Raw genomic sequence first — 15,154 nt, forward strand, 5'->3', positions numbered from 1 at the left:
GTTTCCTTGTGATTCATATATATAATAATTGCTTCAGGAACAATTAAATAAAATTTCTGCTTTAATAATACGATTCATAAGTGGAAGAACAATTTGATATAGGTTGTTTGGTTGTTTTTATAATTGCTGTTTTTTTTTTTCTTCTGCATTGTTTCTTTGTCATTCAACCCCAACCATTTCGGAAAGCAAATCAGGCTAATCCATGCTCCTTTAAAAGAGTTTTTTCAGTGAACCCACGCTGGCTAGGTTTAACTAAAAATCTCTGCAGAATCGTTGCTTTGCTTGAGGGCTTTTTTCCCACACGATTAGTTGATTTAATGGGTGGAACCGTATTTCCTGTGATTTAAACCACTGTAATCGACATACAGTTTTAATCCTCATTAAAAAGGAAGGATGGAAAATGCAGGGGATGAGAAGGGGGTTGGGAAAAGGGGTGGGGTGGTGGTGGTGGTGCACATTTTATAAAGGCAAAGAGGTAAGAGGAGGGAGAAAGAAGAGAGGAGAGCGTCTGGTAGAGAAGAAAATAGCAGAGAAGCGGGGAGTCATGAAAAATTGAAACACAGGAAGAAGAGTGCGAGCAGGAGTAAAGGTGGGTTGTAAAGAACCAAGTCTTCATTCAACCAAAATGATCCAAACCAAGCAAGTTAGTTTGTATAATTTTCATGGGAAGGTGATGAGTCTTGATTCAATGTCTTTGGAGTTTTTAATTGATTCAATTACTGAATAACCTTCTGCATATGCACATTTTCTAGCTTTAGAACTTTATTGTTGACATTCAGAAACAACAAATCAGTACCTGTGATAAATAGGACAGACTATTGTTCTTGTGCACTCCCTATGAGTCACACATGGGTTGAACACTTTTTGCATCCTGTGTTATAGTTTGCTCTAGTGTCTCTATGTGGCACATGAATGTAGTTTCTAAATCAATTAATCAATCGTGCGCCAAAACACTGCTACTACAAACATGATCAATCAAATACTAACAACACAGTGGACTCCTGGGAAATGAAAGCATGTAATTACTATAATTTGGATGCACAGTTGAATGAATATGTGAGCATACAGTGATGGAGTGACACTAACTTTTGACTTGAATATTCACACATCCAGATGGGACAGAGGGAGAGACAGGAGGGGCAGAGGGTTTAATGTAAATGTGCTAAATAAGAGCACAGCGAGGTGAAGGGAGGATACAGCAGGTTATCATCCAGAGGTCAAAGCTCACGGCTGTTGTGTAACCAGATTTACAACAAAACCGTGTGGTGGAATGTGACCTGCATCCCGATCTGGTGATGCTGCATACACTCTCCGTGTTCTTCTCCCTTGCACACACACATCAATAACTCACTCACACTTGCAGCCTCAGCCATACCAACTTGGCTGTCTAACATCCGTTACACAACATACTTTTAGCATGGAAGGCTTTTTTTTTGTATCCGTCTTAATGAAAATGCCAAAACATGGGAGCCGTGAAAATCGTGCCAAAGGAGATTAAACATCATTAAAGTTATGGGGAATGTAAGTTGAAAATTATTGTACCATGCAATTTCATTCGATTAAACAAAAGATGGAAAAGTTTTACAGCACAGATTTGACTTTTTTCCAACCCCTGTGATTGTTTTAGTTGGATGCAAATCATACTCAAGTTGCTGGTATCTGGAACACGAGACCCAGGTGAGGTGTTGCCAAACCTTTTCTCAGTGGGCAGTACGTCTGCATGTCCTCAAAAAGCCTTGACTTAGGTTAATGACCTCAGTGACCATGACCTTAACAGTTTGCACACCATCTGTCTCACGGGTAAGAGATTTTATTTCCCCATTTATAAACAGAAATGTCAGTAAATTCGACGCGCTTAACAGCACATAACATTTTACAGTCATGTATAGTCATTTTTACACCAAGTCAGAAACTTGGAAAAATAACATTTTCTCTGCTAGTCTTTTGGTGTTTAATTTATACTTTTGTTTGGTTTGTAAAATCAATTTTTAATTTGGTTGTTTGCTGATTTTTCTCCTCCAATTGCTTTATAACCATTTCCATGGCTGCCTAGATCAGCCATGTTTTGTCCAGCTGGATTTGGTAGCCAAGGTAATGTATTTGGAAATAAATGGAAAGGTTACCTAACTCATTTCCCCCCACGTCGTTTTGATGGTCTGGGAACATTACAAGCTGGTGTTACATATCAGCAGTAGATGCTAGCTAGACAGGAACAGGAGAATCTATTTTATAGAGGCCTAATATCATCTGATCATTATGCCAGAAATATGGCTTTGGTTGTTACATCCCCAGACGCCAGATTGGACAGAGACATGTTATGTAAGCCTTGGTGTTTGAATATAAACTCACACACACTTTCAAAATGGGACTTATATAATAGGATGACAATACCATCAGTGCATTACTACTATTAGTTAGCTTGCTTGGACCTTAAAAGGCAGTTTATACAAGTAATCAATCTAAAAAAAAAGTTTTCATTTCACATTTTTATTGTTCATCATAATGAAACAGCATCACTGATACAAAAAACATCCCCTTGTCTGGGTAAAATTACAAATCTGAATGTTTAGCCTAATCCACAGAAAGCAGAGACACTGTGAACAGCAGAAACATTGAGCAAGTGCTTCTCCACGGCTGAGGGTCCATACAAAAATAAGGCAGGTGGTTCAGCACAATTCCTTTCTAAACACTGTCAAAATTAGCTGGGAACTTGTCTGCTTTTACAAATCCACAAGAAGACTCCTCGTCTAGGCCAGCACAATATGCAACAGCATTGTACAGTTTGGCTCAATCATGCAAAGGGTGAAGAGATTTGAAGTTATCCAAAAGTGAGGAGAAAAATCATCCAGACCATATACCTGAGATACTAAAGTGGGGTAAAGGTGTGGTGAAATGAAGAATTTGAAGACAAAACCCAACCTGAGACAGGGACAAAGCTGTTGCGCTGACTACCGATAAACAGATTAAGCCACTGACGGCAAACATTTATAAAGAAATTTAGATTGTGAGCCACATTTTCAAATTGAGAACAATCCAGTATCGAACATTAATAGCGATTACTGAAGAGACCTTGTGAATTCAGCATCAGGCCGTGGAAAGCTTCAGTTCAAGTAATGTCATGGAAATAAATCCTCACCAGGTTTTGGTGGGTTAGAAAAGGTTTTTTCTATGACAGCAGTGATACATTATAAGCCACAGTAAGATATGAGCTACAACTGTGTATGATTGTCCTGGTAGAGCTTTAGAACTGACAAACACAGAAGGTTCTTGTACATTTTGTCATCCTGTGGAAGAGGTATACATCTAAACGTTAGCATCGGTGTATGAGTCCCTTATAGCATAAATGATATGACCAATGGATACATAGCAGAAGAGCCATGAGCTCCTTTAACAAACTATAAAGGTGTTCTGTCCTTTAAGAACCTTCCTGTAGTGTGGTAACGAAATACTTTAGAGGATCTCGTCTTGCTTCTATTAAACGTTACAGCACTGTTTTTGAGATACACATTCAAAATCAACACTGCTTACTTGTAGCTTTAATTTTAACCCAGTGTCAGTCAGCAGGTGCCAATAAGCTACAGAAAGGTGTTGTTTCTGAGACTGGGAAAACCGTGTTATGAAGTAGGCCGTTGATTAATTCATCCTGACATGACAAGTTAACATTAGAACATGAAAATGGATATATAGAGACCAAATTTTCTACAAATATACAAGCTTCAAATAAAGGAAAAAAACTACTGTCATACAGCAAGAGAAAAAAAAGATCTAATACACGTTATATATATATATATATATACTAAAACAAACACTGGATTGCAGAAGACTTGTAAGGCAGAATCCCCCAGCAACCCAATCACAGACAATGTGTGTCAGTGTACCATAAAATAAAGATTATTTACAGAGCATATACAATTGTCCAAAAAGACCATGTTTGTTATCCAAAAACATGCACATAATACACTATTTCATTTGAAATATCTATTTGTTTCACGTACATAGATCTGCAAAGGATCTATTAATGCTGTCCACTTTGGCTGGATGTGTTCGTGACACGTTAACGGCATAGCAGAAGAGGTGAGATGAGCACCAAAAGTACCGAATACCACCGGTATTAGAAGCCAATTGTAATGATTATTATTAATGACCTGACAATCAATTCACCAAGATTAATAATTGAATCTTAATCTTCCTCAGTCAGAAGTGGCCCATGTGTTTAGCTACAAAACACACCTTAATTTGTCTTTTCCATTTAAAGACATAAATAATAGGATTTTTGTGAGAAATTAAAAGTTTTAAATGTACCATCCTCTGCATGTTAATGTAGGTATCAAAACTGTAGCTCCTCTGTAACAACAAGTGTCATGATGTGTGTGATATTGTTTAAATATCATCAATTTTTAAAGAAGTACTTTTTGGAATTTTTGGGGGAAAAAAACAACAATTTGTTGCAGAGAGATGAAAAAATGAAGCTAGTGACTGGAGACTGAAAGTGGAGGAGATTAGCTAGCCTGGCTCGGTCCAAAGTTAAAATCCCACAACCAGCACCTCTCACACTTAGTTGTTCAAACATTATATATCATTAGCAGCCATTTGTATGAAAATGGACATTCAGTCTTTATGCCTAGCTGATTATCTGCTGGCTGTAAAGTTAGCTTCATACTTGCCGATAATATAATATATAATAATAAATGCGTTTCCCAAATTTTTTAACAATTATTTTAAGCTGAATAGCACAGTAACACATCCCTACATTTGTTTGAATGACGTTTTGGAGAATGAGGGTTTTATACGGCAGTGATGAGGATTGCATGGCACAAGTTGAAAATATATTACATACAGATTTTAACTGAGCTAGTTCACGTTTTGGCTCAATTGGATTAATTGAATTCATTTTTGAATTGTCCGATTGTATTTTTGTAAACTGCATATTTAACATTGTTTTTAAAACAACATATACTTTTATACACGTAGCTGTCCAGCCCTATATCAAGTGTCTAATAAATTATTCCAGCAGGTGTATATACTGTGTGTTCCAACTGATGATTTAACTTCTACAACTCAAAGTATGATATTATGTTAAACAATCTTTTTTTTTTCAGTAGACACAATTATGTACATTGATACCTTGACTGTTCAGATCCCTCTGTGACAATAATACTGAAAGCATCTCTTTGCTTCGTGTACACAGCCAGGATGAAAACAGCCGGCAAGGAAGCTCTAGCATGAACCCGATCGACTAAAATTGTATGTGCATGTAGACTTTGGCAAAGCTTCTGATTGTTAACTTGTAGCAGAGCAGCAAAATACAATTCCTGAACAAAATGTTCTACATGATTGGAGTTTCAAATTAACCGTTCTTTTGAGGTGAGCCTACCGCTTGATTCATTTCAGGAATTTTCCCATGGAAAGTTGCTTGAAAAAAAAGGTATTGATGAGTTTAACTATGTTTGTGTGTGTATGTGTGTGGGTGTGTGTTAGCTCTACACACAAAGTGAAACGTAATGCTAGAAGTGCTCCTTGTTTCATGGAGGAAGACACACTCCACCTCCAAATGTCTCCTTCAAGTGCACAGAGGGTTGAGGGACTTGCATCGTCTTTCCAGCCCTGCTAATCGCAGTTCACAGATCTGCTTCAGGTGAGGACTGCATAGCATGTGTTTGTTCTGTTCTGTCTCTTCATAGCTGGAAACGATTGGCGGTAACAAGAATGGCGATTTCAGACTGTCTTGGTGGCACGTTAAACCGGAGTTTCCCCCTCTTCGGGTTTTGATTCTCTCGTTTGTGTTGTGTCACATTTAGAACTTTACAGCGACAGAACAAAGACAAAAATTGAAACAAAACAAGTCTCCCTCCAGTGATATTCTCTGGGGGGGGGACTGAAAAAAAAAAAAACTGAAGATGTCTTAACCCGGTGCAGAACATTATGTCCATATGTTGAGGTTTTATGAGCAATGTTTGAAATTTGATGAAGGGAAGGGAACCGCTGATGAAACCCTATCCCCAGATGTTGGACCAGCTGAGGCAAACCAGAAGAGGCGTGGCGGGATGAGGGGTAGAGAGGGTTTGCTGCACTCTAAAATGTAAATGTGAGGAGGGAAGAAGGGGGCTTAGTGACCGCCGCTGGAGCCTGGGGGGTTGTGGACCCAGTCGAGGACGATGAGCGTCAAGCTGCCAATCATGAAGATGACTCCCACGACTAAGAAGATGAACGCCTGAAAAGAGAGACAGAGGAGTAGTTGAATGTGTGATGGCTCACAGTGGGGGTCAGGTGAAAGTTCTGATGAGTCACATTTTGAAAACGTTATCCGCCCCTTGGGGGATGGAGTGAGGAAAATGATACAGTGAGAAAAATGTTGATAGAGTGTGTGGGTGTGGGTTTCTGCACACTTACCCCGATCTTCTGCGGGGAGCGGAACGGCACTGATTTTACCAGGCGGAGGTAAAAGGCAGCAGGTAGGATGAAGATGAGCATAGTGGCTGCAGAGGAACCTGCAATAAAAAACAAGAGGAAGGTTAACTCAGCTGATCAGACACTAGCCTTTAAACACTTAGACATGTACTTATAGTCTTGGAATCACCATCACCACCAGTTGTTACCCGTTTCCCTTTTTGATTTCCCAAGAGAATTGCTCTCTCTCGTTTCTAGCTCTGGGGTGTTCTAAATGTTGCTGTTTTCAGTGTTTGTGTGTGTGTGTTGGCAGCAAGAACATGAGTGTTTAGATCCAGTGGTCATAAACTGCTCACGTGACCGCACAGCTGACTCGACCCGACACTTTAAGCTTCTGTACTTCCAACGTCTTTACTTAATAGAATGACCTCTGAACCTGAAGGCGCTAATTAGCCTTCGTCTGACGCTCTCCCTGTTTTATTAACTCCTATTCGTCCATGTTGTGGGTTCTTCGTTTTAACCGTATGTAAACCAAAACTTCCTCACCACATGGTAACATTTTGAGTTTAATTTGAAAAAATATAAATGGTACAGAAATCATTTTCTTTGGGCCAAAGTATTTGGATGCATAGCCTCACCGATGAAGCCGAAGATGTCTCTGATGGTGGGGACGAAGATGACCAGCATGTTGTTGAAGGCCAGGATGGCGGCGGCAATCAGCATGTGGCGAGTCCAGCTGAACTCTCGACCGCTGAACATCAGCGTGGTGATGGAGGAGCGGATCTGAGGGAAAAACACAAAGTATTGACATTACAGTCTTTGGCTCAGTCGTAGAGCCGATCTTATATTAATAATATTATAAAAAAGTTGTCAGAATGTATCTCAATTACAGCATTTTTAGTCAACTTGTGACTTCATAGTTATCAGTTTGGTTTGATAAACTGAAATATTGCATTAAAATCAACCCATTTCACACTGTGTGCAATGAAACATTTGTCACTCTTATTACTCCTCTATGTACATTCAGTCTGTCTCCGTCAAATACACCAACCACTAACAGCAGCGTGCTGGCCTGTGCCTCAGATCAACAACAGATCTGCTTCAGGAGAGGACTGCATAGTCAAGTGCTACGAGGCTACTGTGTGTATTTGTGAGACTGTGTTTGTGTGTATGAGGGGAAACATAGAGAACCAGGAGATCCCAGCTAAGACGCCTGAAGCTGCTGAGCCACAGGCTGCCTGTTCAAGCCTCCAGTGGGTGAAAGGTTGCAGGTATCAGGTGAAACCTGATGCGACGTGAGCCTGCAGGCCACACTGGGAAAGGTTACAAGGGGCGGAGTTTACCATTCAAAAAGGAAGCGGATTATCTCCTGCTGTGCAATGGGACTATGGGATTGCATCAGCCTGTAGTGAGAGTAGGGCGGGCTCGCCTGCAGGGGGGGAGGTGTGTCTTTACCAAAAGCTATTGTCACTTGTATTTGACTTTTCCTTCCTCTGTTACTTACTAGTCCCAAATTAAGGCCCAATGAGGCCACAAGTTGCCAGGACAACAGGTTTAATTACAGCTGTGGCAGACACTTCAAACTGATTTGGTGTATGTGGAAAATGAAATAGGAGATGCAAAAAGAGTTTGAGAGAAAGGTTTTTAGTTAGTTTAACCTAAAAAGGACGAGGCATGTGCAATCTTTTCCTTTTTTAAGGACTGCTGGCAGAACACCACAGGCCTTCTTTGTATCCTTTCAAGTCTGACTTACTAACAAGATTTATATCCAGTTAGCATGGCACAGTGGAAAAAAATCGCATTAACTGGATTTTCTGCACTGTCAGATTGAACCAAGTGACCCCCGTCATGACTGTCAGGAGGCACCGGGAAGACGCCTGCGCTTCCCTGTCCACTGCCAAAAAAGTGTCACCACTGAAGCCAAAACTCATTTCTTTTGGGAGATAATGACAATAATTTAAGTGAATCCCTCCTAAAATTCTACAAGCGTGCCCCCACCCCGACCTCCCCCTCCACCCACCAGCTGTTGCATAATTAGGCCGGCTTGGAAAACTAGAGCCTGGACGCGGCATTTCTCTCCAAGGCTCCAAACTATTCAGCACCCGACTGTTACCTGGCGCAAGCCTTTGGAGTTCACCGTGTGATATTTGCACACTTTTTACTCCTTACTCTTCACCTGTCAGAGGCCTACACACACATAAACACACAGAGTATGTGGATGGAAAAGTTGTAGGCAGCCGGATTGGTCCAGCCACATCTGGGTTCAGCCAGTTAGCCACAAATTCGGGACTTGCCTACGTAAGCTAGTTCTGCCAAATCTCTCCAATTTAGAAGTTACAAACTAACCATGTGCACTTTACGGCAAACAAGAGACGTGTTTCCTCTGTTAAAGTTAACATTTGTGCAGATATGAAAGAGCAAGTATATTCACAGCTAGACAGAAAGTAGCAGACACTGTGTGAAAGCTGTGAAGTATGAATGTTATCATCTTGGCCTTGCCATTTGCTATTTTTTTCTCCAGACATTTGAATGTGTACAGATGCTAAGGGAGAACTGAAACTATACATGCCACAAGTTAGAAGTCCCCTTTCAAGCTAAAATAACTACAGGAAGGCTATTTCACAGAGTTTCTGACTACATAAGCACTGAAGAAATACTTGAAACGAGACAGCCAAACTAGACGAAAAAGGACAAACTACTTTACTGCAACCAGAACAAAGTCAAGAGTGACACAGACCAAAAACACAATGCCATGAATGTAGCTCTCTAGTGGTGATACAACGCTCTGCAACATTTCGAGTACAAGCCAAAAAGCACACTGTGTGACAGTAACAACTACACAGACAGTGCCATTGTTCCAAAGGCTTGCTGATAAAATGTCTCTCCGTAGTTTAATAAGACCAACCTTTGCATTGGTAGGATATGCAATACACCAGACTGGTGCTGGAGCATGACACTTGTATTGGTGTTTTAGTTTTTTAATTCAATCAGAGGACCACCTGTTTGACCTCTGACCTTGTATCTGACAATGTATTAACACTTATGACTGCAGGCTTCACAGATTCTAAATGACACACGTTTATTACTGCAGACTTTTGAGAAAGTAATTCACAACGCGTTAATGACCAATCAATCTTTATTAATGATAAGGAGAAACAACACACACACCCCAAAACTGTTCTTATCAATGGCTAAAAGCTAGCAGCCATTGTTGTTCTACTCGTAGCACTATAACTACATTAGTAAATGTTACATTAACCAATAATGAAGCTACATTTCCACTTACAAACCCTTTATAAAGGGTGCTTTGTCAGAAAACAAGATAGGAATATAAAAGGGAATGTTGAGAGTCCTTAGAAAGTTACAGCTGTGCAACTTTTCATTGTCCAAATGTCAGTCGCAAATTAAAGCCAACTGCGGACGTTTAAGCTAACGAATAGATATGAAACACACAGTATACAGTGGATTGAATATTACCGCTAATAGCACTTTTTTTAATTTAGGTAAAATATCTTTATCAAATTAGACCAAAAAATGTCCTTCCAACGACCAGACTGAAAATGTTTAGTAGGATAACCAACGACTCATATTCGTTACTCGCCAACAGTCATTTCTTAACTTGCAAAGCAAAGGCAGGTGATTTTCCTTTGTAATGGATAAAAAAAAACTGATGTTAATCAGCGCATTCGCAGCCCTCGACCATGGTTTTAAATGTTCAGCTGAAGCCTGAGAACTGGGGCACGTCTGACTGCGCTTAAAGCCCTTTCATTATGTACTGGATCCTGGCAAAGCCCTCTGTGATCTGGCCTCTGTTAGCATCTATCCTTCACGTGACTGCACACACAGACACACACTCTCATGCCTAAACATGTCTCCAAACGTACCCTCCCACACACACATTCTCTCCTCTCTCATATACTACTGCCCCACTGGAGCCAAGGACAGTCGCAGACAAAGCTAACGTTAATCTCTAGCTGAAGGTCGGTAGCATTTCCCTGCAAAATGAAGGTCAGGAGGATTCAAGGCGAGATTCTCAAATGTCAAATGGAAACTTGGCAGAGCGGTGCGACTAAGTGGTTCTTTTGATCTGATGCCTTGCATGCATCCAAGTTCGTCAATCTTCCGACCACACCGTTGAATTTACTGCAGGAATAGCGATTAGTTAATTAAACATTCCCAACTCAGCACACATTTCTCGCAAATTCCTGAACAAATCAACTCTTATCCACTTCACAAATGTCATGAGCCGAGTCAGCCATTTCATCCACACAACTCTCTCTCAGCGACTAGTGCTTATCACCCAAACTGACTCACGTAGAGTCATGACTCACACCTTATCCATTATAGGTATCCATTCAGGTATACACAGGCCAAGACCAGTTTTTAACACAACCTCAAAAGGAATTGATATATAAGTGTCATAGCTGATTTAAGGGCCCTGAGCACATAGCATGTTTCTATTGGACGAGGCTGCAGTGGAATTTGAACAACTAACCCTGGCCATGTCACTGCCTTGCTCTTTTCACCACAGCTGCTTTGCGGCATCCCGTTTCAGTCTTGTGTTTCTCTGTCCTTATCAAATTTTTATCTCCTCCCTCTTCCCTCTCACTTTCTCAGCACTTGTTATTTTTACAGGCTTACCCTTCTCTGTGTACAATTCAATTTAAAATGTATTAATTGGTAGTCCAACATGCTAAAGCTGCTGTTCATCAATTGTTCTTGCACCTGAATGACAAGTTTGCAGTTGACTTTGATTTTCTGAGTAGTATTGTATGAAATAAAATCCAAATTGCTTTCTTTAGAGTTTTTTTTTAAATTATTTTAGCAAAACATTATTGCCATAAAAGTTTATTTATTGCTGAAATGTTCACTGTTTTCTGACAGCAGTACATGAGACAGACAATCAGCTTCCTCTGGCTCCTCCTAGTGCTCCAAAAAATCCAAAGGGCCTAGACAAAAACCAACCAATCAGAGCCAAGAAAGATATTAAGATGCTTTGGGTTGGAAGGTTGAAGATAATGATTGTTGAGTCTCATTCCCAGTGTTCTAAAGCATCTGTACTTAAAGCCCTGGGAATGAAACTCAACAATCAACTATCTTTCTAGCCACTATATATATATATATATCATGCCATATTGCTATTGTTGGTTGCAAAATTGCAGGTGACATAAACTGTCATTGCTCTTGAACATATGCACATTTACGTACATGTGCACATATGAAAACCTGGCAATCCTGCATTATTTGATAGATTTTCATCTACAGATGGCACTACAGCAACATTAGGTTACCAAGGTTAAAGGGACATAACTCAGTACAGTAGACTTCCTTTCACCCTTTTATAAAAATCCTCCTTGTACAAAATCCTAATATTCCCAGATGGGAATCAGGCATTTTCATCAGTGGATAATTAGCTTGTTTCTCACTATCTTCGATGCTGATCCAGATGTAGATTCTAATCATTTTCTATCATTAACACAACACATTTACAGGATAGTGCAGCCCTGATAAAGGCTGTGTTTCTGTCTCCCTCCCCTGCCAACCCACCCCCCATCTCCCTGGCTCCGCCTCTTTATCTCCCTGATGGTAGGGGTCAGGGTGAGGGTTTTTCCACTGCCCATTCTGAGGCTGTAAACTTCCACTGCAGCGAGAGGGGGATCCTCTCTCACATTCCCTTCGACAGAAAAAACAGCAGTGTCTGCTGAGTGTGTGTGTGTGTGTTAGGGATATGGGGGAGTACATCCAGTGTAGGATCGTAAGCATCAGCTAAATTACTAAAATGTACCAAAATGTGATAATGCCTGAATGTGTGTATACGATGGATATATAAGAGTGCAGATAAGTGTGCACGTTTATGCTCTGTAACTGTGTATAAATGTGTGTATCTGTGCTGTGTCAAGCTATGTGTATCCAAGGAATGCAGTCATTGCTGCATCATTCTCAGTCAGCACTTTCCTGTGACTTAACAGCAACAAATTTGCTGCCCCCTGGTGGCTGCATACTGGACATGCAGCCACTTCAAAAATGATTCACAAATTAATAGCTGCTCGTCTTCACATAAAGTGTGTGTGTGTGTGTGTGTGTGGTGTGTGTGTTGTGTGTTGGTGTGTTGTGTGGGGGGGGGGGGGTGTTGGTTGCACCAAACTTTCTCTGGCCAGTGGCCATTTTTGTTCTGCTCGTGTCAGACAAGGGCCAGGCTAAAATTAGCCCGTGAACATATATGGGGTGGGAAGGAAGGAGAGCGCGTATGTGTGAATGAGGTGTGTGGGTAACTGGACAACACACACAGGCTAACCCTTGACCCCATCTTGAGAGAAAACGGACGCAATAAGTAAGAGAGGCATTACTGTTAAGATCTATAAGTGTGCGTCAGCATGTATGTGTGTGTCGGTGTAGTTGAGAGGTGCGGCCGTTTACGACCTCAGCCTGTGTGCTTTGGGATTTGAGATGACGACACAAACAGAGTTCCAAACTGAACAGTGCTTCTTTTTTACCAAACTGCCAGGAAAGAAAACAGCTGCATCCAGAAAACGACAAAAAAAGACTGACTCTGCACCAAACACAAAACACAGTCTGTAAGCAGAATGACATAAAGTGGCAGTAATGCTTTACTGCGTGATAGCTTTTACAAGTAGCTGGCTGGCGCCGGGTGGAAAATAGCGGCCAGATACTCTAAATTACTGGGGTGGTGTATGTTTGTGTGTGTCTGAGGAGCATGTTTGTGCGCTCTGACGTGAATCAAATTATATCAGGTTCAATTTAATGATGCTGAATGAGATGACAGAGGAGAGAGACGCCAATGCTCAAATTAACACCAGTGTAAAAACCCTAGAAGTCAGCGCTTGCCATGAAATTTTACAACAAGGAAACATTTTCTGTTTTCCAAACTTAACTACTGCTATGCTTGTCCCTGGAGAAGAAAAAAAACATATTAGGCTTTTTAAGAGACACGATGTACTTACAGGGAACAGCACGATGGGGACAGTCAGAGTGACAGCAGTGAGAACAGCCAAACGCACCAGCAGCAACATGGTGTCAAACTTATAAACCTTGGTGAAGGTGTGCAGCAGCTCTGCCTCCACGTTGTCTGCGTTGGAGGAGAAACAAACGTGAACAATTTTGCAAACAAAAGGTGACAGAAGCTATGGAAAAGCAGAAGTTTGGAGTTGAAATGCTAGTGTCAATGTTACATTTACAGAATTTATATGGGTAATCAGCAAAATCCTTAGTTTTCGATTGCTAAACAATTAAACAGTGTTGGTTTTCAAAGCTCTATGACTACCCTCTCACCACAGCAGAATTATTTTTCTTTTTCCCTTGAATAAGGGACTCATATCGTTACCTGCCTGCTTAGGCTATGTTTTGTCTATGATTAGCGCTGGCTATCAATGCTTTTGTGTATCGCCGCTTACCATAAAAGGTGAGGTATCCAAACAGCGCTGACAGCATGTACATGGTGAGCATAGTCAGGATGGACAGGTTGGAGACATTCTGCATCTTTTTCCGGCTGCGACTGCAGAGGCAACACACACATTCACTTTTAGAGAGGAAACATGACTATTAAAGGTTTAGGGTCGCACTCAGCTTGACCCTCAAAGATGCGAGTGCCGTTAAGTTCATGGGTAGACGCGACCATTACCGGGCATGCATCCTGCTGCAGCAGCCCAGGTTCGAATTAGACCTCAGCTTTGCTGGTGTCATCCCCTCTTCTTAACTTCCTTTCCTGTCTTCTTGACTCTCACTGATCATAGAAGTCAATAAAAGCCCAGAAAAAATACTTAAAAAAAAAAAAAAAGACTTAGGATGCTTTTCCTGAGAGTAATGTATGAATGCATTTCAATCTTTTCTGTGACTCCTCAATAGGACACAAACTATATTTGTAACACATTTCCTAATTCTTTCTGCCCTTTATCCATTTCTCAAGTGCTACAGGAAACTACATCGTTCTGACCATTCTCACTGAATATTGGAAAACTCCATTTGAACCAGCAGGATGCGGATTTGTTGCTCTATTTGCTTTATATGGGAGGATGCTGCACGTCTCTGAGATGCCATGGTGGGAACACTCATCATGCAACACCATACGCGGCCAATACCACAAGAGGCATTTACTATAGTGTCATTACTTTATAAGCATGGTTCTGTAATGAGTGAACATCAATTAATTATAAAATTAGGGGGATTTTGAGACTGACTTTGTCGCTGAAAAGATTTTCTGAATGTAATTCTTCAGAGCTTTCAGTCCTAGAAAAAACATACTGCATTGGGATGGGAGCATAAGCTTTCAAAGACAGATATCTATAAACCTTGGTACATAAAAGACTCTCTGCATGGCTGGATAGTGAGAAAATGGGTTTCCTTTGGATGAACTGAGCCTTAAAGTTTGATTTAGAAGGTGCTTGGTGTAAATGGGAGAAGTGCACTTACTCTTTCAGTTCGCTGTAGATAGGCAGGACCTCTGGGTGACAGACAAAGGCAAAGGCCAGGATGGGCACGGTGTATGCCGTCTGGGAAAAACAGTGTACAGAAAAATTGAAGCCAGAAGTCCAGCTTTAGGCAGTACAAGACAACCATGGTGCTAACAATCTATATAACCTATATTGGGCCACATATACGTCTGTGATGAAAAATATGACTTAAATATTCTTGCAGTAACTTCCTTTTTACAAAGGAGTGTGTAAGTGAAGGAAAGCCCAGAGGAAATCTTCCATGGCATTTAAAGCTAGGGTATGTAATGAATTTTAGAAGCATTTTTTTGTTATATTTG

At 40.8% G+C, this 15,154-nt stretch overlaps 1 protein-coding gene across 1 annotated transcript; it reads right to left on the bottom strand.

Annotated features, from left to right (window-relative positions):
• Positions 1–2,468: 2,468 nt before the first annotated feature.
• slc38a4 (solute carrier family 38 member 4) lies at positions 2,469–14,894 on the bottom strand (the record flags this gene model as incomplete). Its single annotated transcript, XM_035679012.1, is given in 6 exon segments — positions 2,469–6,211; positions 6,391–6,488; positions 7,026–7,170; positions 13,350–13,474; positions 13,800–13,900; positions 14,815–14,894. Coding segments are annotated over 6 exon segments (654 nt in total), but the record flags the coding sequence as incomplete, so codon positions are not given.
• Between the last annotated feature and the right edge of the window lie 260 nt (positions 14,895–15,154).

This window comes from Morone saxatilis, unplaced genomic scaffold (assembly GCF_004916995.1).
Source record: "Morone saxatilis isolate NCDOM2014 unplaced genomic scaffold, NCSU_SB_2.0 Contig10, whole genome shotgun sequence".
Taxonomy (NCBI): Eukaryota; Metazoa; Chordata; class Actinopteri; family Moronidae; genus Morone; species Morone saxatilis.